The sequence below is a fragment of the Tachyglossus aculeatus genome, chromosome 1 (genome assembly GCF_015852505.1).
Source record: "Tachyglossus aculeatus isolate mTacAcu1 chromosome 1, mTacAcu1.pri, whole genome shotgun sequence".
NCBI classification, from domain to species: Eukaryota; Metazoa; Chordata; class Mammalia; order Monotremata; family Tachyglossidae; genus Tachyglossus; species Tachyglossus aculeatus.
In genome coordinates, this window is record NC_052066.1 from 169,513,869 (window position 1) to 169,541,617 (window position 27,749).

A 27,749-nucleotide genomic window follows, 5' to 3' on the forward strand; every position below is an offset into this window, starting at 1 on the left:
ACGAGCTTACAGTTTGGGGACTCCAGAGTGACTTTGGCGGGTCCCTGGAGCTCCTCTGACCCTGAGGTGGAGGAGAAGGAGGGAAGACAGACGCGGGGATCTGCAGCCGCCTTCGAAGGGGAAAGGGAGGCACCTTTGAGAGCACCAGTGAACAAACGGGAGAGAGAGAGAGGAAGGTGGCGTGGCCTTGGGAGCCCCCAGAAAAGTGCATTCAGGCCCCAAAGCCCAGGTCGGCGGGGTGATCCGTGGCCTCGGGCCCACGCGAGGAGCTACGGTCCGCGCGGAGGCCGACCGTCAGTCGCGGGAAACTTAGGGAAGCAGTGTGAGAGCGGTCACTCGAAGAACAAGGGGGACGCTGTTGCTTTAAGAGTGCCAACGAAAGAGGGGCCGCTGGAAACCGCCCAGCGGCAGCGGGGACGGGGACGCGCAGCAGGCTGGACAAGCGAAGGGGGAGCCGCGGTGGGCGCCCTGCCCCCGTCGTGGCTGACCGGCAGGGCATCGGCAGAGACAGGCTGGCACCTGGCCATTACCAAGGCACAGGGCGACGGGGCCGGAGGAAGGACGGAGCGTGAGCGGGAGACGGGCGGTGCTCCCCGGACTCCAGCCGGCAGGACGGGGGGGGATTGTTAGATGTGGGGGGAAGACGCCGGCCGAGGCATGACGCTCCCCGCTTGGGTGCCGCCAACCTCCGGGTGTCGGGGAAGGGGGCGTTTCTAAACCCACCCGAGCAGCGAGGGGGCAGGTGAGCGGGTAGGGGACAGAGGAGAAGGGATCTTGGCAGGTCCGGCTCAGCCGGGGATGGCACCGCATGTGCCCTGAAAGTGCCGCGTGGAGACGGGGTGGCTGGCAACCTGTTGGGGCCGGTGGGAGAGGATCGGCTGCCCTCCGAGAACTTGGAGGCGGCCGTCACCGTCGCTTTTGAGAAGCCCCCCGAGAGGGCTTTACCAGGGTGGATTTGGACTTCAGTCCCCGGTCGCGTCCCCTGCGAGGAGATGGAGAACGGAAGATTATCCGGGCCGGAGCAGGAGCTGATCCGGGAGACATGGCGGAGCGTGAACAGTAACCCCCTGGAGCACGGCATGATTCTGTTTACCAGGTAAAGGAGGGAGGGAGGGCGGGAGGAATGGACAGAATGGAGGGGGGGGGGTGCTGGCCAGCCAGAGCCCCAGGTGGCACCGAGCCAGGGGGGATCTGGATGAGGTGGCGGGAAGCTCTTCTGGGTTTGGGAAGAGCAGATCCCCTCTCTCAGCATCCGCCCCATTGCTAGTCCCCACTTAGCAGTGCCTCTCTCTCTTCGGTAATTGTGCAGAGCCCAGGGAGTGGAGAGACTCCCGTCCCACCCAGGACAGAGAGAGTCCTCTCCCTGGGCCTCCGCTCCCCCTCATCCCGCTGCACCGCCGAGGAGTTGGCCTCCCCTGGCAGACTGGAGAGCTCGCTCGGGGTTGGACTGCCCGGTGAAACTTTGCCAACGGCCCGGGCTGTTTCGGGGGATGGGGGTGGCAAGGCGGGCGTGCTCGGCCATCAGTTTTTCCCCATTTCCCTTCCCCTGCCCACCATTCGAGCAGCCGTCTCAAGGTCTGGAGACGATCCCCTCGTCCCCCCGCCCCCACTCCGACTCTGAGCCTCTGCCCAGCGTTATGTGCGCCCAGCGTTGTCTGGGGCACAGTGGGCTCCGGCCCCAAACTCCCAGGGATTTACAAGATTCACCCCAGCTCCCGGCCTTCGCGAGCAACCCATCTTTCCCAAGACGACTCCCGGCGGGGTGGAGGTGAGGAGGCAGGAGCGGTTGTGGACGGGCCTGTTGGGATGTCCGTCCTCTTAAGGGTCCCGTCTGGCATCCGGCAGGGACCGGGAGAGAGCGGCTTGGGTGTTTGACGCCGCCGCCACTGTGGGGCCTGACTGAAGGAAAGGAGGGGGGCGGCCTCGGGGAAGTGAGGACTCTCTGTCCGAGAGAGATCCGTCATCTCCCGCGGTTGAGTCAGCCTGGCCCTGGGAAAGCACAGCCCCTTCTCTCCCGCCACTTGGCCCTCGCCCGGGGGCCCCGGGACAGAAGCACCGCCAGCCTCGGCCCGGTCGGCCGAGGGCCCTAGAGGGGAGCGGGCACCTGGCTGGCTCACGTTAGCTTAGCCGGCTCTGCCCCGGGAATAGCGTCTGTTTAAATTCTGGAATGTAAACAGGTAACCTTTCCGTCTTTATTATACACAGCATCGCGGTGGTGGGTGGCCTCGGGAGGGTGGAACGCGGCAGAAGAGGAGTGAGGGAGTGATGGGCAGCTGGAGCTGCCCCCCCAAACCCCGAGAGAGAGAGATCGCATCTGGTAGGAGCCAAGGGCACCGCCGCGTCCCACCTTGACTAACTCCGTATTGCAGGCTGTTTGATCTGGAGCCAGACCTGCTGCCCCTCTTCCAGTACAACTGCAGACAGTTCTCCAGCCCCCAGGACTGCCTCGCCTCCCCCGAGTTCCTGGATCACATCAGAAAGGTACGGCGGGGGGTGGGACGGGGACGTCCGTGCTGCCAACCCTCCCCTAGGCCCCACGCTGAGGCAGCGTGGCCCTGTGGATAGAGCCCGGGCCTGGGAGGAGGAAGGACCCGGGCTCTAGTCCTGCTTCCGCCCTTTGTCTGCCGTGTGATCTTGGGTAAGTCGCTTCGCTTCTCTGGGCCTCAGTTCCCTCATCTGTGGAATGGGGATGAAGACTGTGGGACGGGGACTGTGTCCAACCCGATTAGCTTGGATATGCCCAAGTGCTGGACTCATAGTAAGCACTTAAATACCATCGTTATGTTATGAGTATTGTTATAAGCGGTCCTGGCATCACCAGCTGGGAACTGTTTGTACCCATTTGAGTTCCATCTCCCCCCCAGGGACTATGCAGGACGCCTTTTGTCCAGTAGCCCCCGCTTCGCATCCCAGGCCCCGGGACCCTCTGCTTCCAAGAGCTCTGGGTCGTCTCCCATTGCTGCAGAACAGGGCAGTCTGGGTGCGGCCCGGGACCCCGTGAAGCCCGGATCCCTTCCGGGCCTGGCCGTTAACGGGAACTTCCCTCATGGCCTACGCCCCGGGTGGGGGTGGCGAAATGGCCACATAGTTCCCAGTTTGGCCAATGGGCATTTCCTCGCTGTACATCAAAGACAAGCAAGTGACTGCACTCAGCGATATTGAGCACTTAGGCGGGTACAACCCCACAGAGCCGACAGTAGCGTTTCCCATCCGCAAGTGTGGGGACTAGTGTGGCAGTTCCTCCCACTGAAGGGACGAAACTCCTTCAGTTTTCCCTTCACCCTCCAGAAGGGAGAATTCTACTTCTCCATCAAGCTCGTTGCGCGCCTTAAAGAAGTGAATTATTCATTCATTCAATCGTATTTATTGAGCGCTTACTGTGTTTAGTGAGTAGCGCTTGCTGTGTGTACTAAACGCTCGGGAAGTACGAATCGGTAGCATATAGAGACAGTCCCTACCCAACAATGGGCTCTTTATCGCCCTTCAATCAGTGGTACCTATTGAGTGCGTGGTAGAGGAGAGTACGTTGAGGTTGGTAGACGCGAGCCCTTCCCGTAAGGAGCTTACAGTCTACAAGAGGAGACAGACACGAAAATAACTTCCAGAAAGGGGAAATGGCGACTATGAGGACCTGTTCGTGAACGCGGCGGGAAGGGTGAATATCAAGTGCAGCGACGCAGAGGGGAGGGTGGACGGGGCAGACGAGGCCCGACTTTCCCGCAGGGATGGGATTTTCGGATTCGGAAGGTGGGGTGAGCCGTGGTCCGTCAGACACGCAGCGGGAGGGAGGACGCGGGTGAGGGGAATGCAGCGGAGGCGCGGGAAGTGGACTGGGGAGCGAGGCGTGCGGGCCGGATCCGGGAAGGTGGGCCACCGGGGCCCGGGTCCAACAGCCACCTCTGGGGAGATGGCAGGGGCAGGGACCTTCCTCCCGCTGACTCCGCTCCTCTCCCCTCCCAGGTCATGCTGGTCATCGACGCTGCCGTGATCCACCTGGACGATTTGTCTTCTCTGGAGGAATATCTCACCAACCTGGGCAAGAAGCACAAGGCCATCGGGGTCAAGCTCAGCTCCTTTTCGGTAAGCCCTGCGCCGCGAAAACACGCACCCACACACACAAACACCTTGCTCTACCCGTGTCTCTCTGCGCTCTTCTCCCTGTACGTCTCTGTCTCTACACCTATGTCTTTAACAAGACTGTGTGCCTCTGCATGTCTCTACCCAACTCTCTCTCTCCCTTTTTCATGTCTCTGCTCATCCCTGCCTCCGTCTATGTGCGTCTCTATGGTACGTTTCTCTGCGCCTCTACACATCTCTCCGGCCTGCCTAGGTCTCTGCGTTTCTGTCCGCCTCTACACGTCTGTCTGCATCTCTAAATAGCTCTGTAGCCATCACTGCATCTCTCCAAGCTCTTATCTGTCTCTGTGTGTCTGTCTATCTCTACCCTGTCTCTGCCTCAACATGTCTGGCTCTGGTGTCTCTGAACACCTCTGTGCATCTCTACACATCTGTGTCACTGTCGACATCTCTACATCTCCGTTAACGTCTCTATGTATCTCTGACATTTCTACATGTTTCTAAACATCTCATGTCTGCACATGTCTAATTGTCTCTGTTGATGTCGCTACATATCTTGGCTGACATCTCTACATCTGACATCTCTCTGTGTCTCTCGACATCTGTCAATGTCTACACATCTCTACACGTCTCAACATCTCTACATGGCTCAATGTCTGTCAAGTTCTCTATAAATCTCTATACGTCTCGACATCTCTACACATCTGTCAACATCTCTACACATCTCGATTTCTGAGTGTCTCAACATCTGTCTAAACATCTCTCTATCTCTACATGTCTCTGACCTCTTTACACATCTTTCGATATCTGTCAATGTCTCTACATGTCTCTGTCAACATCTCTCAACATCTGTCTGTCTAAAAATCTCTCAATGTCTCTACATGTCTCTGACCTTCATATCTCTGTTGACATTTCTACATGTTTGTCAGTGTCTCTCAACATCTAAACATCTCTCATCTGTACACATCTCAATATGTCTGTTGACATCTCTACGACTCTCAGTGTCCCTACATGTCTCTGACCTCTCTATACCTCTCCGTTGATGTCTCTAAATGTCTGTCATGTCCACGTCTGTCAACATCTCTCAATGTCGACATCTCTACACATCTGTACACGTCTCTGATATCTCTATTGATGTCTCTTTACATCTGTCAACATCTTTACACATCTATTGACATCTGTGTGTCTCTCCACATCTCAATATCTGTCAACATCTCTATACATCTCTTGACATCTCTACATTTCTCTGACTACATTTCTCTGTTGATATCTACATCTGTCAACATCTCTTGATGTCTCTACATGTCTCTTGAGCTCTCCACACACCTCTGCTGACATCTCTACATGTCTCTGACATCTCTACATACCTCAATGTCTCTGTCTAACATTTCTACACATATGTCATCTGTCAATGTCTGTCAACATGTCTATGTTTCTCTTGATATCTCTATATGTTTCTCAACATCTCTACGTCTCGATTGTCTCTGTTTCTTGACATCTCTATACATCTCTCAGTGCCACCGTCAATGTCTCTATAGGTCTGTCTAAACATCTGGTGTCTCAATGTTTCTGACCTCTCTACGTCTCTACGTGTCTCTGTTGAAATCTGTACAACTTTCTCGGTCTCAAATCATCTGTCGATGTCTCTGACATCTGTACACATCTTTCAGTGTCTCTTTCAACATCTCTTTGTGTCTTGATGTCATCTCTGCATCTGCCAACATCTCTTGATGCCGCTACATGCCTCGAGTGCTCCACACATTTCTGCTGAAATCTCTACACATCTGTGTCTCTTTCCTCTCTACACATCTCAGTGTCTCTGCCTCTGACATCTGTCATCTCTACATATCTCTGTCAACATCTCTCAACATGTCTAAACACCTCTCAATGTCTCGACATGTCTGTCAACATCTCTAAATATCTGTGTTGACATCTCTACATCTCTCTCAATGTCTTTAAATGTCTGTCAACATCTCTACAAATTTCTCAACATCCCTACAGGTCTGTCTAAACATCTCTTTCAGTGTCTCTACAAGTCTACACATTTCTTGATGTCTGCCAATGTCTCTGTCAATGTCTCAACATCTCTACACATCTCTCAATGTCTACATCTCTGACCTCTGTACATCTCTGTTGATGTCTCTAAATGTCTGTCATCTCTACACCTGTCAACATCTCCGCACATCTGTGCATGCCTATGTTGACATCTCTCTGTCTCTACACGTCTGACAACTCTATACATATCTCTACCTGTCTCTGTCAGTCTCAAAATGTCTCCACATCTTTGTCAACATCTCTGTTGATGTCTGTCAATGTCTCTGACCTCTAGAGGTCTGTCATCTCAATGTCTGATAGTGCCCTATGTTTTAGTTGACATCTGTCTAAACATCTCTCTATGTCTCTACATGTCTGACATCTCTGTCTCTGTCAATGTCTTCTACATGTCTCTCCCCATTTCCGGCTAAACATCTGGTGTCTCTCAATGTTTCTGACCTCTCTGTCTCTACATGTCTGTTGAAATCTGTACAAATGTTTCTCAACATCTCTACACATCTGTCTCTCAATGTCTCTGCTGTCTGCCAGCATCTCTCAACATCTGTCATCTCTACATGCCTCTGACATCCATCAACATCTCTATGCATCTCGCGATATCCCTACATGTCTCTGACATCCGTCAACATCTCTGTGCATCTATCTCTACATGTCTCTGTTGGCATCTCTGCATCTGTCAATATCTCTTGATGTCTCTGCATGTCTCGACCTCTCCACACATCTCTGTCAATGTCTCTTAATGTCTTTATACATCTCTTGATGTCTACATGTCTCGACATCTCTACATCTTTCTACTATGACGTCTGTCAACATCTGTGTCCAACTGAACATCTCTCTCAATGTCTCTACAGACTTCTACTGCTCTACACATCTCTCAATGTTTCTGTTGACGTTTCTACATCTCTGCTGATGTCTCTACCTGTCTCTGACATCTCTACGCATCTCGATGTCTCTGCCAGTGTCTCAAGGTCTCTGTCAACATCGCTCAATGTCTCTACATGTCTCTGTCCTCTCCATACATTTCTGATGTCTCTACATGTCTCTGATATCTCTACGGATCTCTGTCGACATCTCTACATGTGTCTCGCTGCCTATATAACTCTGTCCTCGCTACACATCTCTGATGTCTGTCAAGTTCTCTATATCTCTGCATCTCTGTTGACATCTCTACACATCCCTCGATGTCTCTACATATTTCATTTCTGTGCTTGTCTCTCAATTTGTCTGTCTAAACATCTCATCTCTACTTATCTCTGATGTCTCTATACATCTCTCAATATGTCTCAGTTTCTCTACATGTCTCTGTCACCATCTCTATACATCTGTCTCTGTCAGGGTTTCTACATATTTTACTCTACACATCTGTCGACATCTCTACACATTTGTCAGTGTCTCTCGACATGTCAACATCTCTGCACATCTCATTGTCTCTGTCTCTCTGACCTCTCTATACATCTCTGTTGATATCTCTAAATGTCTGTCATCTCTGTCAACATCTCTGCACATCTGTCTGTGCATGTCTCTGTGGACATCTCTCTCTGTCTCTACACATCTCTGACAACTCTGTACATCTCTTGATATCTCTACATGTCTCTGTCAATGTCTCAACATGTCTGTACACATCTCTGACAACATCTCTGCAGCTCTGTTGATGTCTCTCAGTGTCTCTGTTGACATCTCTATAATTGTCTCGGTGTCTCTCAATGTTTCTGACCTCTGCAGGTCTGTCAGTGTCTCTACCCATCTCAATGTCTGACAGTGCCCTATGCTTTTAAACATCTCTCTGTCTCTACATGTCTCTGACATCTCTATATGTCTCTGTCAATGTCTCTACATGTCTCTCCCCATTTCTGGCTAAACATCTGGTGTCTCTCACTGTTTCTGACCTCTCTGTCTCTACATGTCTCTGTTGAAATCTGTACAAATCTTTTTCAGTGCCTCTACACATCTTTTGATGTCTCTGCTGCCAGCATCTCTCAACATCTCTGTCTCTGACGTCATCTCTACATGTCTCAGCATCTGTCTAAACAGCTCTTTCAATGTCCTTATATGTCTCTACACATCTCTCAATGTCTGTGACATCTCTAGATGCTGCTACATGTCTCTGTTCTATCTACATGTCTCGATGTCTCTACATGTCTCTGTTGATGTCTCTACTCATCTCTTGATGTCTCTCAATGTTTCTACATATCTCTGATCACTACACAACTCTCAATGTCTGCACATCTCTGACCTCTCCACACATCTCTGCTGATGTCTCTCAATGTCTCTGACATCTTGAAATGTCTTTCAGCATGTCAACATCTCTGTATGTCTTTACACATCTGGCTGAACATCTCGAAATGTACAAGTCTCAACATCTCTCTACGTCTCTGCCTGTCTCAACGTCTCTACATGCCTGACATCTCTACATGTCGATGTCTCTGTCAACCTCTCAATATCTCTCTCTATCTCTACATGCCTCTGTCTTTGCATCTCAACGTTTCTGTCAGTCTCTACATCTCTATGTAGACACCTCAGTGTCTCTGACAGCTCTACATATCTCTCAATGTCTCTGACCTCTCTACATGTCTCCATCTGTCTCATTGTCTCTACATGTCTCTCAATGCCTCTACATGTCTCTGTGTCTCTATAAGTCTGTATACACTGTCAACGCCTCTACATCTGTCGACATCTCTCCATTTCTGTCAATGTTTAAATTTCTCTGACATCTCTACACCTCTCTGTCAGTATCTCTATGTATCTCTGTTGATGTCTGTCGATGTCTCTAGCCACATCTCTATAATTCTCCTGGTGTCTCTCAATGTTTCTGACCTCTCTACGGGTCTGTCTGTTTCTACACATCTCAGTGTCTCTGATCTCCCTTCAGATCTCTGTCAACATCTCTGCATATCTCAATGTCTAACAATGCCCTTCATGTCGGTTGACATCTGTCAACGTCCCTACACATCTGTCTTCCTGTCTGACATCTGTCTGTCTCTATGCCTGTCGACATCTCTCCATGTCTCTTGCCCTCTCTGCTGACATCTCTCACTATCTCTGTCTGACCTTTCTACACACTTCTAAATGTCTGTCAGCGTCTCTCGATGTCTCTGTCAATCTGTACAAATCTTTCTCAACGTCTCTACACGTCTGTCAGTGTCTCTACTTGTCTCAACATGTCTCGATGTCTGTCAGCATCTCTGTCTGAACAGCTCACTCATCGCCTCTATCTCTGACCTCTCTACATCTGTCAATGTCTCTGTTGCCATCTACATGTCTCTGACATCTCTACACATCTCTCAATGTCTCTACATTTCTGACATCTCCACCTCTCAACATCGCTACGTGTCTGTTGTCTGTCAGCACCTCTCATCTCTGTCCATCTAAACATCTCTCATGTCTTTACATCTCCCTCAACATCTCTACAAATCTCTCAGCATCTCTGTCGACATCTTCACACATGTCTACATGTCTCTGACATCTGTCAACATCTCTATGCATCTCTACATGTCCCTGTCCATCTCTCGATGTCTATTTCTCGACATCTGTACATATTTCTAATGTCTCTGATGTCTCAGTCAACATCTGTGTCCAACTAAACATCTCCCTAAATGTCTCTACAGACTTCTACCGCTCTACACATCTCTCAATGTTTCTGTTGACATTTCTACATCTCTGCTGATGTCTCTACATGTCTCTGACAATGTCTCTCAAGGTCTCTGTCAACATTTCTCAATGTCTCTACATGTCTCTGATATCTCTACAGATCTCTGTCGATATCTCTACATGTGTCTTGCTGTCTATATATCTGTCTTTGTCCTCAGTACAAGTCTCTGAGGTCTCTGCCAAGTTCTGTATATCTCTGCGTCTCTGCTGACATCTCTACACATCTCTCTGTGCATGTCTCTCAGTCTTTCTAAACATCTTTCATCTCTACATAGCTCTGATGTCTCCTCTACACATCTCAATATGTCTATGTCTCAGTTTCTCTACATGTCTCTGTCAACATCTCTATACATCTGTCTCTGTCAGGGTTTCTACAGATCTCTCAACATCTCTCCACATCTCTTGATGTCTCTGATCCCCACACATCTTTCAATGTCTCTTTCAACATTTCTATATGTCTCTTGATGTCATCTCTGTATCTGTCAATCTCTCTGGATCTCGCTACATGTCTCCTGAGCTCTCCTCACATCTCTGCTGAAATCTCTACAGATCTCTCAATATCTCTACATGCCTCTGACATCTGTCAACATTACATGTCTGCCAACATCTCTCAACGTGTCTAAACGTCTCTCAATGTCTCTACGTGACTGTTGAGATCCTTTGTCTCTAACCCCTTTACACATCTCTCAATTTGTCTATATCAACATCTCTACATCTCTACAAGTCTATCTCTACACATTTGTCAATGTCTCTATGTCTCTGTCTAAAAGTCTTTGTGTCTCTACATGTCTCCATATTTCTTGATGTAGGCCAATGTCTCTGTCAGCATCTTTGTCTAAACATCTCAATGTCTCTACACGTCTGTCAACTCTATACATCTCTACACATCTCTGTCAACATCTCTATGCATCTCTGTTTCTTACCTCTGTACAGGTCTGTCGATGTCTCTACGCATCTCAGTGTCTCTGACCTCCCTCCCGCTCTCTGTCAAAATCTCTATGTGTCTCTCAATTTCTGACAATTCCCTATGTCTTAGTTGACATCTGTCTAAACATCTCTCTAGGTCTCTACATGTCTCTGTCAAGGTCTCCCCATTTCTGGCTAAACATCTGGTGTCTCTCAATGTTTCTGACCTGTGTCTGTACATGTCTATTGAAATCTGTACAAATCTTTGTCAACATCTCTACACATCTGTGTCTCTAAATGTTTCTGTCAGTGTCTCTACTTGTCTCTACACATCTCTCAATGTCTCTGACATCTCTAGATGCTGCTACATGTCTCTGTCCTATCTATGTCTCTTGATGTCTCAACATCTCTACGTGTCTCTTTAACTCTGCATGTCTTTCAATGTCTCTACATATCTCTGATCACTACACAATGCTCAATGTGTCTGCACGTCTCTGACCTCTCCACACATCTCTGCTGATGTCTCTCATATCTCTGACATCTCAAAATGTCTCTCAACATGTCAGCATCTCTGCATGTCTCTTGATGTCTCTACACATCTGGCTAAACATCTCTGCATCTGTACATGTCTTATCTGTCTAAACAGCTCTCTGTGTCTCAACATCTCCACATGTCTCTGTCTCTTGACCTCTCTATGCATCTCAATGTTTCTGTCAATGTCCTACCTCCCTCTGTGTCTGTCGACATCTTTACACATCTTTCTAAACATGTGTCAGTGTCTCTACATCTCTATGTAGACAACTCACTGTCTCTGACACCTCTATATGTCTCTGTGTCCCTAAGTCCGTACACACTCTGTCAATGCCTCTACATCTGTCAACATCCCTCCAATTCAGTCAGTGTCTAAATGTCTCTGACATCTCTACGCCTCTCTGGCAATGTCTCTATGTATCTCCGATGTCTATCAATATCTCTACCCATCTGTCAGCATCTCTCAATATCTCTCTGACCTTTCTACACACCTCTAAATGTCTGTCAGCATCTCTCGATGTCTCTACAAGTCTGTCAATCTGTACAAATCTTTCTCAACGACTCTACCTGTCTGTCAGTGTCTCTGCATGTCTCCTAACATGTCTCTGCATATCTCTCAATGTCTCTGTCAACATTTCTGTCTAAACAGCTCATTCATGGCCTCTATCTCTGACCTCTTTACATCTGTCAATGTCTCTGTTGACATCTACATCTGACATCGCCACTTCTCTCAACATCGCTACATGTCTGTCAGCATCTCTCATCTCTGTCTAAACATCTCTCATGTCTCTGTATCTTCCTCAACATCTCTACAAATCTCTGTCTGACATCTTTACACATCTGTCAGTCTCTACATGTCTCTGTTGACATCTCTCTCTCATGTCCCTGACATCTGTATGCATCTATCTCTACATGTCTCTGTTGGCATCTCTGCATCTGTCAACATCTCTTGATGTCTACATGTCTCGACATCTCTACATATTTCTAATGTCTCTGACGGCTCAGTCAACATCTGTGTCCAACTAAACATCTCCCTCAATGTCTCTACAGACCTCTAGGCTGCTCTGCACATCTCTCAATGTTTCTGTTGACATTTCTACATCTCTGCTGATGTCTCTACATGTCTCTGAATCTCTTGATGTCTCTTCCAGTGTCTCTCAAGGTCTCTGTCAACCTCTCTACATCTTGCTGTCTATATACCTCTGTCACTGTCCTCACTACACATTTCTGATGACAAGTTCTCTATATCCCTGCATCTCTGTTGACATCTCTCAATATGTCTCTCAGTTTCTCTACATGTCTCTGTCAACGTCTCTATACATCTGTCTCTGTCAGGGTTTCTGCATATCTCTCCACTTCTTGATGTCTCTGACATCTTTCAGTTTCTCTTTCAACATCTCTATATGTCTCGATGTCGCTACATGTCTCGAGCTCTCCACACATCTCTGCTGAAATCTCTACACCTCTCTCAGTGTCTCTACATGCCTCTGACATGTCATCTCTACGTCTGTCAACATCTCTAAATGTGCTGATGTCTCTGCATCTCTCAATGTCTCTCCATGATGCTGTTGACATCTGTCTCTGATCCCTTTACACATCTTTCAGTGTGTCGACCTCTCTGCATCTCTACAAGTCTGTCTCTACATGTCTGTCTATCTTTAAACATTTGTCAACCTCTCTGTATGTCTGTCTAAACATCTTTGTGTCTACATATTTCTTGATGTCTGTCAGTGTCTTTGTCTCAACATCTTTGTCTAAATATCTCTCAATGTCTCTATATGTCTCTGACAACTCTATACATCTCTTGATATGTCTACATATCTCTGTCAATGTCTCTGCTGACATCTCTATAATTCTCTCGGTGTCTCTCAATGTTTCTGACCTCTCTACAGATCTTTGTCAACATCTCTACGTCTCTCTCAATGTCTGACAGTGCCCTGTGTTTTAGTTGACATCTGTCTAAACATCTCTCAATGTCTCTAACCTCTCTTTCAGTGTCTGTACTTCTCTGACATCTCTAGATGCTGCTACGTGTCTCTGTCCTATCTACATGTCTCTCGCTGTCTCAAGGTTTGTCAGCATCTGTCTAAACATCAATACACGTCTGTCTTTCAACATGTCAACATCTGTGTCTCTCGATGTCTCTACACATCTGGCTAAACATCTCTCCGTGTCCGTACATGTCTCTCAACATATCTCTCTGTCTCTACATCCCTATGTAAACACATCACTGTCTCGGCTGTACATCTTTCAATGTTTCTGACATCTGTAGATACCTCTACATGTTTCAGTCTGTCTTTACATCTCAACATCTCTACACACTCTGTCATCGTCTCTGCATCTGTTGACATCTCTACAATTCTGTCAATGTCTAAACATCTCTGACATCTCCACACCTCTCTGTTGATGTCTCTAGCAACATCTCTGTAATTCTCATGGTGTCTCTCAATGTTTCCAACCTCTCTACGGGGCTGTCTATGTCTCTACACATCTCAATGTCTCTGACCTCCCTTCAGATCTGTTGACATCTCTGCGTGTCTCTCAATGGCTGACATCTGTCTAAATGTCTCTGTCAAGTTCTCTATACATCTCTACATATCTGACATCTAACATCTCTTGATGTCTCTACATCTCTTGAGCTTTCCACACATCTCTGCTGATCTCTACACATCTCAATTTCTCTGACATCTGTCAACACCTGTCAGTGTCTTAACATCTGTCTTTACACATCTCTTCAATATCTGTCTCAACATCTTGACACGTCACAATGTCTGTCAACATCTCTGCCCATCTAAAATGTCTCTCAATGTCTCTACATATCTCTGATCACCCTGCATGTCTCGACATCTCTACCTAAGCATCTCTCTCAATGTCTCTACATACCTCTGACCTCTCTATACATCTCTGTTGGTGTCATCTCTGCTTCTGTCAACGTCTTTACACATCTGTCTTCGTACCTGTGACATCTCTATGCCTGTCTACATTTCTTGATGTCTCTACATGTCTCTTGATCTATTCACACCTCTCTGCTGACATCTCTCCATGTCTGTCTAACCATCTCCCTCAATATCTCTCATCTGTCGACATCTTTACATCTTTCTATACCATCATTATTAATGTCTCTACAGACTTCTACCGCTGTACACATCTCTCAATATTTCTGACATCTCTGTTGTCTCTCCATGTCTGCCCTCTACACATCTCTGTTAATGTCTCGGTCATCTCTGTCAACATGTGACCACTCTACACATCTCTGTGTCTTGAAATGGCTGTCAAGTTCTCTATACATCTGTCTCCTGATGTCTCTGCCCATGTGTGTCGATGTCTGTCAATATCTCTCATCTGCCTACACATCTCTGATCTCTCTGACATCTCTACCTCTCTGTATGTAGACATTGGCAGAGACATGCAGACAGATGTTTAGAGATGCTGACAGGTGTAGAGATGACAGACATGAACAGAGATGTCTAGAAAGGTCAGAGATGTGTAGAGATGTTTAGACAAAGATGCCGTGACACTGGCAGAGACATCAAGGGAGATGTTTAGATGGATAGAGATGTTGACAGAGACCTTGAAAGACATGATGAGAGATTGCAGAGATGTTGACAGAAGTAAGAGACATGTAGAGGGCAGATATGTGTAGAGATGACAGAGGTTGACAGAGACATTGAGAGGCAGAGACATCAAAAGAAACATAAAGATGTTGACAGACATTTAGAGGTGGGTAGAAAGGTCAGACAGATATTGAGAGATGTCAGCAGAGAGGTCAAGAGACATCAAGATGTTGACAGATGTCAGACATGGAGAGATGTCGACAGGCGTAGAGCAGACATGTCAGAGACATGAAGACAAATGTGTAAAGATGTTGACAGAAGCAGAGATGACATCAACAGAGATGCATAGAGAGGTCAGAGGTATGTAGAGACATTGAGAGAGATGTTTACAGAGATACCGTGAGATCTGTCAAGATGTTGAGACTGACAGATGTAGACGTGTTGACAGAAGTCAGAGACATTGAGACGCATAGAGACGTCAGCAGAGATGTGTGGAAAGCTCAAGAGATGTAGAGACATCAAGAGATGTTGACAGATGCAGAGATGACATCGAGACAGATGTTAGAGACATTGAGATATGTTTAGAGACATTGACAGAGACGTAGCAAGGTCAGAGATATGTAGGGATGTATAGAGAACTTGACAGACATTTAGAGACGTTTAGACAGATGTCAGCCGACATGTAGGGCATTGTCGGACATTGAGAGACACGCAGAGATGTCGACAGATCTGAAAGGTCAGAGACATTGAGAGACATCAACAGATACATAGAGACATTCAGGTATAGAGATGTCGACAGATGTAGAGATGTTGACAGAGTTTGTAGAGACATCAAGAGATGGAGACAGACTTAGAGACGTTGAGAGACATGTAGAGATGTTGACAGACATGTACAGACATTGAGGGATGTTGAGCCAGATGTGTAGAGATAGAGAGACATAGAGATGTTGACATGTTGAAAGAGAAGAGACATGTATTGATGTTTGTTGAGATGTTGAGAGATGCTGGTAGACAGCAGAGACATCAAAAGATATGTAGAGACACAGAGATTTGTACAGATTTCAGAGACATGTCAATACATTGAAAGATGTTAACAGATGTCAGAGGCATGTAGAGACATGTAGAGAGGACAGAGACATTGAAAGATGTGTAGAGATTTCAGCAGAGATGACATCAAGAGACACATAGAGATGTTGAAAGATATGCAGAAACCGGGACAGACAGATGTAGACAGATGTAGAGAGGACAGACATTTAGAGACATCAGCGGAGAGGTCAGAGACATGTAGAGAAACAGAGATGTACAGACATATTGAGAGACTCACAGAAATGAAATGTATAGAGACATCGAGAGACGTGTAGAGATGTCAACAGAAATGCAGAGATACAGAGAACTTGACAGAGACATCAGATGTATAGCGAGGACAGAGACAGAGATATATAGACAGCAAGACGCAAATAGAGATGTCGACAGATCTGTAGCAGTAGCAGAGACATGTAGAGACATCAGAAATGTAGGGAGAGGACAGACATGCAGAGGCATTGAGAGATGTATAGAGAGATGTACAGATGTTAGAGACATTAGCAGAGATGTAGAAATGTCAAATATCGAAAGATGTGTAAAGCGGAGCGCTTAGAACAGTGCTTCGCACACAATAGCACTTAAATGCCATCATTATTATTATTAAGTCTGTAGAGACATTGAGGGAGCTGATTAGTTGGACACAGATGTTGACAGACGTCAGAGACATTAGAAATATGTAGAGGTGGAGATGTAGACATCAAGAGATGTATAGAGACATTGAGATGTTGACAGATGTGTGGAGAGCTCAAGAGACATGCAGAGATGCTAACAGACATATAGAGATAGAGAGATGCATAGAGATGTTGACTGATATCAGACATGTAGAGATAGAGAGATGTCAGCAGAGACATGTACAGATGTGTAGAGACGACAGAGATGCAGCAATAACAGACATTTAGAGATAGACATCAAGAGATGTGCAGAGACATGTAGAGACAGACAGATGTGTAAAGATGTTGAGAGATGTTGGGGGAGATTTAGCGACATGAGAGATGTTTAGACGGACAGAGATGTTGAAATGCTGATAGACACGTGGAGATGTCAGAGACATGTAGAGACACTGTCAGACGTTTAGAGACATTGAGAAAGATTTGTACAGATTGACAGAGACATCAAGAGATGTTGACAGACATTTAGAGGTGTGTAGAAAGGTCAGATAGATATTGAGAGGTGTGTAGAGATGTCAGCAGAGAGGTGTGGAGAGGAGGAGAGACATGTAGAGACATCGAGATGTTGACAGATGTCAAAGACAAGGAGAGATGTCAACAGGCGTAGAGACAGAGATGTCAGAGAGAAGCAAACATGTAGAGACGGCAGATTTAGAGACATCCGCGATGTATATCAGATAGAGACATTGAGAGAGGTGTATAAAGATGTTGACTGAAAAACATCAGCAGAGATGTCTAGAGACATGCAGAGTGATCAGAGCTATGTAGAGACATTGAGAGAGAGGTTTAGATGGGCAGATGTTGACAGACATGTAGAGACATTGTGAGATGTATAGAGAGATCAGACAGGTAGAGATGTTTCAAGATGTTTAGACAGATGTTCACAGATAGAGAGACATCAGCAGAGAGGTGTGGAGAGGAAAAGAGACGTAGAGGCATCAAGAGATGACAGATGTAAAGATGAGACATCAACAGAGATGTATAGAGATAGAGACATTGAGAGAGATGTATAAAGATGTTGACAGACATTGAGAAACATCAACACAGATGTCTAGAGACATGCAGAGTGATCAGAGATATGTAGAGACATTGAGAGAGATGTTTAGATGGGCAGAGATGTTGACAGAGACATGTAGAGATGCTTCAAGATGTTTAGACAGAGATGTTCAGGCATGCAGAGACATCGAGGGATTTAGAGGTGCTGAGTGAGAGGTTGACAGACATTTAGAGACATGTAGAGGTGTCAGAGACAGACATTGAGTGATGTTGATAGGACAGAGACATGTACAGACATTGAGAGATGTTGAGAGATAGAGATGTCAGCAGAGATGTGTGGAAAGCTCAAAAGATATAGAGACATTGAAATGTTGACAGATGCAGAGATGACATCGAGACATACAGATGTTAGAGACATTGAGAGATGTTTAGAGACATCAGAGAAATATAGATGTCAACATAGACATTGGCAGAGACATCAAGATGTGTAGAGACATTGAAGAAAGTAGAAACACTGACAGAGCTATTTAGACAGAGACACTGGCAGAGACATCGAGATGTGTAGAGGCACTGAGGCAAGTAGAAACACTGACAGATATTTAGACGGGGCATTGGCAGAGACATCGAGATGTGTAGAGACATTGAGGCAAGTAGAAACACTAACAGAGATATTTAGACAGAGACATTGGCAGAGACATCGAGATGTGTAGAGAGATTAAGAAGCAAGTAGAAACACTGACAGATTGGCAGAGACATCGAGATGGGCAGAGACATTAAGAAGCAAGTAGAAACACTGACAGACGTTGGCAGAGACATCGAGGTGTGTAGAGACGTTAAGAAGCAAGTAGAAACACTGACAGAGATATTTAGGCAGAGACACAAAGAGATGATGACAGGCATTTATGTGTAGAGACATTTAGAAAGATTTGTACAAATTTCAACAGACGTGTAGCGACGTTGAAAGAGACATGTAGAGATAAAGAGATGTATAGAGTTGTTAGACATTGAGAGATGGTTACATGGATGTCGAGATGTGACAGATGCAGAGATGTCACCAGAGACATGTAGAGACATCGAGGGACAGAGATGTTGACAGAAGTCAGAGATGTGGAGATGTCAGACACACACGGGCAGAAATGTCAATAGAGACATGTACAGATGTGTAGAGACATTGATAGATGTAGAGATGACAATTTAGAGACATCAACAGAGATGTAGAGAGGTCAGAGACATGTAGAGACATTGAGAGGCTTGTAGAGATGTCAGAGACATTGAGAGATGTGTAGAGAAGTCAGAGATATGCAGGCAGTGAGAGATGTTTAGACAGATGAAGTGACATCAGAGATGTCGAGAGACATTGAGAGATGTGTAGAGGTCAGAGACAGATGTTTAGACAGAGATGCTAAACATTGACAGACTTGTAGAGAAGTTGGGAGACATGTAGAGACATTGAACGAGATATGTAGAGATAACCTGACAGACATTAGAGACGTGTAGACAGATGTCAACTGACATGTAGGGCATTGTCAGACCTTGAGAGACATCAACAGAGATACATGGAGACATTTTGGGGATAGAGATCAGAGACATTTAGACATTGACAGAACTGTAGAGATGTTGAGAGACATGTAGAGACAATGAGACAGACAGGAACATGTAGAGGTATCTAGAGATGTCAGAGACATTGAGAGATGTGTAGAGCAGTCAGAGACATTGAGATTTACATAGAGATGTAGAGACATGGAGAGATGTTGACAAATATGTAGAGACAGACAGATGTTTAGACAGAGACATATAGACAGAGATGTGTAGAGATGTCGACAGACATGTAGAAACCTTGAGGGAGATGTAGAGACATTGACAGAAATGTTGAGAGATGTGTAGATTGGTCAGAGACATGTAGAGGCATTGGCAGAGACATCAAGAGATGTGTAGAGATGCCAGAGACATGTAGAGACACAGAGAAGTTGACAGACTGACAGAAACATGTAGAGATATCAGGCATGTTGAGATGTTGAGACAGGCAGAGATGTAGAGCCATCGAGAGATATGTAGAGAGGATGGAGACATGTAGAGACAGAGATATTTAGATATATGTAGAGACACTGACATGTTTAGGAGACATGTAGACAGATGTGTAGATAAGTCGACAGACAGGTAGACACAGAGATGTTTAGGCAGATGTGTAGAGACATCAAGAGATGACAGACATGTAGAGAGATTAGAGACATGTAGAGATGTCAAGATGTTTAGACAGATGTTGACTGATATTGAGACATCACAGAGACATCGAGATGTGCAGAGACATCGACAGAGATGTTGAGAGACATAGACATGCTGGCAGACATTGAGATGTTGAGGCATCAAGAGACATGTAGAGAGGACAGAGACATGTAGCGGCATTTAGAGATATCAGAGATTGAGAGTGTAGAGACGTATGGGGACATTGAGAGACTTGTTTAGACAGATTTGTTGACAGATGTAGAGATGTTGAGAGACACTGAGATGTGTAGAGATGTCAGAGACATGTACGTGTCAGACTGACAGATGTTGAGAGACTGGCAGAGACATCAAGATGTGCAGAGACTGAGATGTAAAGATGCTGACAGAGATATTTAGACAAAGACAGAGATGTTGACAGACATTTAGTCAGATGTGTAGAGACGCTGAGAAAGATTTGTACAGATTAACAGACATGTGGAGACACAGACATAGAGATGTAGGGATATCAGAGACATTGAGAGACATCGACAGGTGTGGAGAGGTTAAGATGTCACAGACATATAGAGATGTTGACAGAGACGTCGAGAGATGTGTAGAGAGGTCAGAGACATGTTGAGAGACTGACATGTAGAGACATTGAGATGTGTAGCAAGGGCAGAGACATGTAGAGATATCAAAAGATGTTTCGAGAGAGATGTCAACTAACAGTAGGACATTGAGAGCCACGTAGAGATGTTGACAGAGATCTGCAGGGAGATCAGAGACACTGAGAAACACCGAGAGAGTCATAGAGATGTTGATAGAGACACGGAGGGATCAGAGATACATAGAGACATTGACAGCATTGTAGAGATGTCGACAGATGTAGAGACATTGAGAGATTGTTACATAGCTGTTGAGACATGTAGAGGTGTCATAGAGAGACATCAAGAAATGGTGACAGATGCAGAGAGGTCAGAGACATGTAGTGACATCGAGAGCCAGATGTTGACCGATGTCAGAGACAAGTAGAGATGTCTACAGACATGTAGAGACAGAGACGTTGACAGACTTAGAGACAACAGAGATGTATAGAGAGGTCAGAGATATGCAGAGACATTGAGAATCATGTAGAGATGTCAAATGTAGAGGTCAGAGATATGTAGAGACACTGGAGAGATGTTTAGACCTACATGCTGAGAGATGTTGACAGAGATGTAGAGATAGAGAGATGTTGAGACAGAGATGTCAAGACACTGAGATGTGAAGAGAAATTGAGATGTGTAGAGAAGTTGAGAGACACGTAGAGATATTGACAGAGACATTTAGAGTCATCGAGAGATATTTAGACAGATGTCAACTAAAATGTAGGACACTGTCAGACATTGAGAAGCAGGGTGGCTTAGTGGGAAAAGCCTGGGCTTGGGAGGCAGAGGTTGTGGGTTGTAATCCCAGCTCCACCACTTATCAGCTGTGTGACTTTGGTTTCGCTTCTCTGGGACTCAGTTTACCTCATCTGGAAAATGGGGGTGAAGACTGTGAGCCCATGTGCGACAACCTGATTAACTTGTATCTCCCCAGTGCCTAGAACAGTGCTTGGCACATAGTAAGCACTTAACAAATACCATAATAATAACAATAATTATTATTATTATTGAGAGACACTTGGAGATGTTGACAGAGATCTGAAGGGAGGTCAGAGACATTGAGACACCGAGAGATGTTGCTAGAGACTGAGAGACATCAATAGAGATACATGGATTGACAGATGTGTACAGATGTTGAGGTGTGAGATGTTGACTGTAGAGACATCGAGAGATGGAGACAGACGTATAGAGACATTGAGAGACATATAGGGACGTCTACAGATATGTAGAGAGGTTAGAGACATGTAGAGACGTCAGCAGAGATGTGTGGAAAGCTCAAGAGATGTAGAGATATCAAAAGATGTTGACAGTTGCAGAGCTGACGTCAAGAGACGGGTTAGAGACATCAGAGAAATGTAGATGTCAACAGAGATATTGGCAGAGACATCGAGAGACATGTAGAGACATTAAGAGGCAAGTAGAAACACTGACAGATATTTAGACAGATACACTAAGAGATGGTGACAGACATTTAGAGAAGTGCGTACAGACATTGAGAAAGATTTGTACAGATTTCAACAGAGACATGTAGAGACGTTGAGAGCTGGTTACATAGATATGGAGAGATGTTGAGAGACATGTAGAGATGTCAGAGACATGTACAGGCAGCAAGAGACATACAGAGATTTTCACAGACTTTAGAGATGTATAGGAAGGTCAGACAGAGACATTGAGAGTTGTGTAGAGATGTCAGAGACATGTAGAGACAGACGTTGACAGATGCAGAGATGTCACCAGAGACATGTAGAGACATACAAAATGTCGACAGATGTCAGAGACATGTGGAGATGTCAGACATGTAGAGACAGGCGGAGATGTCAATAGAGACGTACAGATGTGTGGAGACATTGAGAGATGTAGAGAGATCAGAGACATGTAGGGGCATTGAGACATGTAGAGATGTCAGAGATATGTAGAAACAATGAGAGATGTTTAGATAGAGATATTGCCAGAGACATGTAGACACATTGAGAGATTTGTAGAGATGTCAGACACTGACAGATGTGTAGAGAAGTCAGAGATATGTAGACACTGAGAGAGAAGTCAAGACAGAGACTTCGAGAGATGTGTAGAGAAGTCAGAGACATGTAGAGATAGATGTTTAGACAGATGTTGAGACTGACAGACGTTTAGAGAAGTTGAGACGTGTAGAGACGTTGACAGAGATATGTAGAGATGTATAGAGAACCTGACAGACATTTAGAGACGTTTAGACAGATGTCACCCAACATGTAGGGCATTGTCAGACATTGAGAGACAAGCAGAGATATTGACAGAGAGCTGAAGGGAGATCAGAGACATTAGATGTGTAGAGACATCAACAGACCTGTAGAGAGGTCAGAAACATTGAGAGACACCAAGAGTATTATAGAGACGTTGCTAGAGACGTTGAGAGACATGTGGAGATGTTGAGAGACAGTGAGACAAACAGAAACACGTAGAGGTATCTAGATATGTCAGAGGCATTGAGCGATGTGTAGAGCAGTCAGAGACATTGAGATATTTACATAGAGATGTAGAGACATGGAGAGACGTTCACAGAAATATGTAGATGACACTGACAGATGTTTAGACAGACATATAGAGACATTGAGAGAGATGTAGAAACATTGACAGATGTGTAGAGAGGTCAGACATGTAGAGACATTGAGAGGGAGGTTGACAGAGACATCGACAGAGACATGTAGAGATGTCAGGCATGTAGAGATAGAAACATTGAGAGATGTGTAGAGAGGATGGAGACATGTAGAGACATGTTTAGACAGAGATTGAGAGATGTTGGCAGAGACATCGAGATATGTAGAGACACTGACATGTTTAGACGGAGACAAGTACACAGATGTGTAGAGAAGTCGACTGATGTAGAAACATTGAGAGATGTTTAAACAGATGTGCAGACATCGAGAGACATTGACAGAGACATGTAGAGATGTTGACATGACACAGAGATGTCAGAAACATGCAGAGACATTGAGAGATGGGTAGTGGTCAGAGATATGTAGAGACATTGAGAGAGGTGTTTAGATGTTGACAGACATCAGAGACACTGAGACATGTAGAGTTATCAAGAGACATGTAGAGATGTTGAGAGGTGTTGACAGAGACCTTGAGAAGTTGAGATGTGTAGAGACATGTAGAGATGCTAACATGTGTAGTAAAAGATGTCGACAGCGACGCGTACAGACATTGTGAGAGGTGTAGAGGGATTAGAGGCATGTAGTAATGTGTCAAGATGTTTAGACAGACGTTGACAGACATTGAGACACATTGGCAGAGACGTCGAGATGTCTAGAGACATCAAACGTAGAGATTTTGAGAGAGATGTAGAGATGTCGACATACTGAGAGATGTTCAGAGACTGACAGAGACATGGAGACATCGAGATGTTAACATACAGAGATGTCGAGACAGATGTTTAAAGAGACATTGAGATGTGTAGAGATGTTAGAGACATGTAGGTGTCAGACATTGACAGAGACTGGCAGAGACATTAGCAGAGACATCAAAAGATGTGCAGAAACTTTGAGACATGTAGAGATGCTGACAGAGATAGTTAGACCAAGACACAGAGATGCTGACAGAGGCATTGACAGATGTGTAGACATCGAGAAAGATTTGTACAGAGTAACAGAAACATGTAGAGACATTGACAGAGACATATAGAGATGTCAGAGACATTGAGAGATCAACATGTGTGGAGAGGTAGAGATGTCAGAGACACAGAGATGCTGGCAGAGACATCAAGAGATGTGTACAGAGGTCAGAGACGTAGAGATAGAGATGTTTAGACACGTTGAGAGACAGAGAAGATGTGTAGAGAACTTGAGATATGTAGAGATGTTGAGAGATGTGTAGAGTTGTATAGAAAACTTGAGACATTTAGAGACATCAAGAGATGTGTAACAAGGGCAGAGACATGTAAAGACATCACAAGATGTTTAGAGAGAGATGTCAACGAACAGTACAACATTGTCAGACATTGAGAGACACTTAGAGATGTTGACAGAGATCTGTAGGGAGGTCAGAGACATTGAGAAACACCGAGAGAGTCATAGGGATGTTGATAGAGACATTGAGAGATCAACAGAGATACATAGAGACATTGACCGAGAGGTGTAGACATGTCAGAGACGTTTAGACGTTGACAGAATTGTAGAGATGTCAACAGAGACATGTAGTGACATCGAGAGACACGTAGAGATGTTGACCGATGTCAGAGACATGTAGAGATGTCTACAGACATGTAGAGATGTCTACAGACATGTAGAGACAGAGACGTTGACCGACTTAGAGATGACAATTTAGAGACATCAGAGATGTATAGAGAGGTCAGAGATATGCAGAGACATTGAGAATCATGTGGAGATGTCAGATGTAGAGATGTCAGAGATATGTAGAGATGTTGAGAGATGTTTAGACAGAGATGTTGCCAGAGACATGTGGAGACGTTGAGAGATTTGTAGAGGTGTTGACAGAGGCATTGAGAGATGTGTAGAGAGGACGTAGATATGTAGAGACGTTGAAGAGATGTTTAGACCTACATGCTGAGAGATGTTGACAGAGATGTAGAGACATTGAGAGATGTGTAGAGAGGTCAGAGACATGTAGAGATAGAGATGTTTAGACAGATGTCGAGACACTGACAGACGTGAAGAGAAACTGAGATGTGTAGAGAAGTTGAGAGACATGTAGAGATATTAGCAGAGACATTTAGAGAAATCGAGAGATATTTAGACAGATGTCAACTAAAACATAGGACACTGTCGGACATTGAGAAGCAGGGTGGCTTAGTGGGAAAAGCCTGGGCTTGGGAGTCAGAGGTTGTGGGTTCTAATCCCAGCTCCATCACTTATGAGCTGTGTGACTTTGGGCAAGTCACTTCACTTCTCTGGGACTCAGTTTACCTCATCTGGAAAATGGGGATGAAGACTGTGAGCCCATTTGGGACAACCTGATTACCTTGTGTCTCTGCAGTGCTTAGAACAGTGCTTGGCACATAGTAAGCACTTAAATACCATAATACCAGACTTTAGAGATGTATAGGAAGGTCAGAGACATTGAGAGATGTGTAGAGATGTCAGATGTAGAGACGTCGGTAGAAATGTGTGGAGAGATCAAGAGATGTAGAGACAGACGTTGACAGATGCAGAGATGTCACCAGAGACATCGAGAGACAGGTTGACAGATGTCAGAGACATGGAGATGTCAACAGATACATAGACAGGCAGAGATGTCAGAGACATGTACAGATGTGTAGAGACGTTGATAGATGTAGAGATAACAGTTTAGAGACATCAACAGAGATGTAGAGAGGTCAGAGACATGTAGAGGCATTGAGTCACGTAGAGATGTCAGTGATGCGGAGATGTCAGATATGTAGAGACAATGAGAGATGTTTAGAAAGAGATATTGCCAGAGACATTGAGAGATGTGTAGAGATGTCAGAGACATTGACAGAGGTGTAGAGGGGTCAGAAACAGTGAGGGATGTGGAGAGACATTGACAGATGTGTAGAGGGGTCAGAAACAGTGAGAGATGTGGTGAGACATTGAGAGATTTGTAGAGATGTTGAGAGATGTAGAGATGACAGACACTGAGAGATGTGTAGAGAAGTCAGAGATATGAAGACATTGAGAGAGATGTTTAGACAGATGTAGAGACATCAGAGATGTCTAGAGACAGAGATTGACAGAGACATCAAGAGATATGTAGAGAGGTCAGAGACATGTAGAGATAAAGAAATGTTTAGACAGAGATGTTGAGACACTGACAGACGTGTAGAGAAGTTGACGTAGAGACATTGACAGAGATATGTAGAGATGTATAGAGAACCTAACAGAGACATTTAGAGACGTTTAGACAGATGTCACCCGACATGTAGGGCACTATCAGACATTGAGAGACACGCAGAGATGTTGACAGAGATGTGAAGGGAGGTCAGAGACATTGAGATGTGTAGAGACCTCGACAGACCCGTAGGGAGGTCAGAAACATTGAGAGACACCGAGAGAATTATAGAGATGTTGCTGGAGACACTGAGAGACATCAGCAGAGAAACATAGAGACATTGACAGAGAGGTGTAGAGATGTCAGAGACGTTTAGACTGACAGAATTGTAGAGATTCTGACATTCATTCATTCATTCAATCAATCGTATTTATTGAGCGCTTACTGTGTGCAGAGCACTGTACTAAGCGCTTGGGACGTACAAGTTGGCAACATATAGAGACAGATGTAGAAGCGTTGAAAGAGTGTGTAGAGACATCGAGAGATGGAGACAGACATAGAGACATGTAGAGATGTTGAGAGACATTGAGACAAATATGCAGAGGTATCTAGAGATGTCAGAGACATTGAGAGATGTGTAGAGCAGAGACATTGAGATATGGTTATGTAGATGCTGAAAGACATGTAGAGATGTCAGAGACAGGTAGAGACATCAAGAGCCATATAGAGATGTTGACAGGCATTTAGAGATGTGTAGAAAGGTCAGAGACATTGAGAGATGTATAGAGATGTCAGAGGCATGCAGAGACATCGACAGAGATATGTGGAGAGGTCAAGAGATGTAGCGGCATCAAGAGGTGTTGACAGAGACATTGAGAGATGTGGAGAAACAGATGTTGACAGAGACATTGAGGGATGTGTAGAGATGTCAGCGACGTAGATAGAGATGTTTAGACAGATGTTGAGGCACTGACAGATGTGTAGAGATGTTGAGAGACATGTAGAGACGTTGACAGAGAGATGTGGAGATGTATAGAGAACTTGACAGACATTTAGAGACAGCAAGAGATGTGTAGCGAGGGCAGAGACATGTAGAGACATCGAGAGATGTTTAGACAGATGTCAACTAACAGTAGGACATTGTCACACACTGAGAGACACGTAGAGATGTTGACAGAGATCTGTAGGGAGGTCAGAGACATTGACAGACCTGTAGAGAGGTCAGAAACACTGAGAGTCACCGAGAGAATTATCAAGATGTCGCTAGAGACGTCAACAGAGATACATGGATTGACAGAGAGATGTCAGAGACGTTTAGACAGTGATAGAATTTTAGAGATGTCGACAGATGTAGAGACGTTGACAGCATTTTAGAGACATCGAGAGATATGTCGAGAGATGTAGAGACACTGAGACAGATGGAAACATGTAGAGGCATCTAGAGATGTCAGGGACATTGAGAGACGTGTAGAGCAAACAGAAGCAGAGAGAAGTTAAATGCTTCGGCTTACCTCACATTGTCCACGTCCGCTGTACGGCTCTACAGCTCTACACCGCTGTCTTTTCGAGAAGCGGCGTGGCTCGGCGGAAAGGGCCCGGGCTTGGGAGTCAGAGGTCGTGGGTTCCAATGCCGGCCCCGCCGCTTGTCAGCTGTGTGA

General features: G+C 45.4%; 1 protein-coding gene and 1 long non-coding RNA gene across 3 annotated transcripts in view; one reads left to right on the top strand and one right to left on the bottom strand.

Annotated features, from left to right (window-relative positions):
- The window catches only part of NGB (neuroglobin), a 30,482-nt gene continuing 2,733 nt past the window's right edge, over nucleotides 1-27,749 (top strand). Inside the window, exons 1-3 of one of the 2 annotated variants that reach the window (XM_038771456.1) lie at nucleotides 1-1,096; nucleotides 2,370-2,481; nucleotides 3,961-4,080. In XM_038771456.1, coding sequence (XP_038627384.1) covers nucleotides 993-1,096; nucleotides 2,370-2,481; nucleotides 3,961-4,080 — 336 coding nt within the window. In that variant the 5' untranslated portion in view covers nucleotides 1-992. Of the gene's footprint in view, nucleotides 1,097-1,215; nucleotides 1,769-2,369; nucleotides 2,482-3,960; nucleotides 4,081-27,749 lie in introns of those variants that run through there. The other variant, XM_038770638.1, reaches the window with a different exon arrangement.
- On the bottom strand, nucleotides 3,345-27,715 carry LOC119919414. The gene is made up of 2 exons (XR_005447715.1): nucleotides 27,603-27,715; nucleotides 3,345-4,032 (listed from the first exon to the last, which is right to left on the bottom strand). It is a non-coding gene; the product is annotated as an uncharacterized LOC119919414 (long non-coding RNA).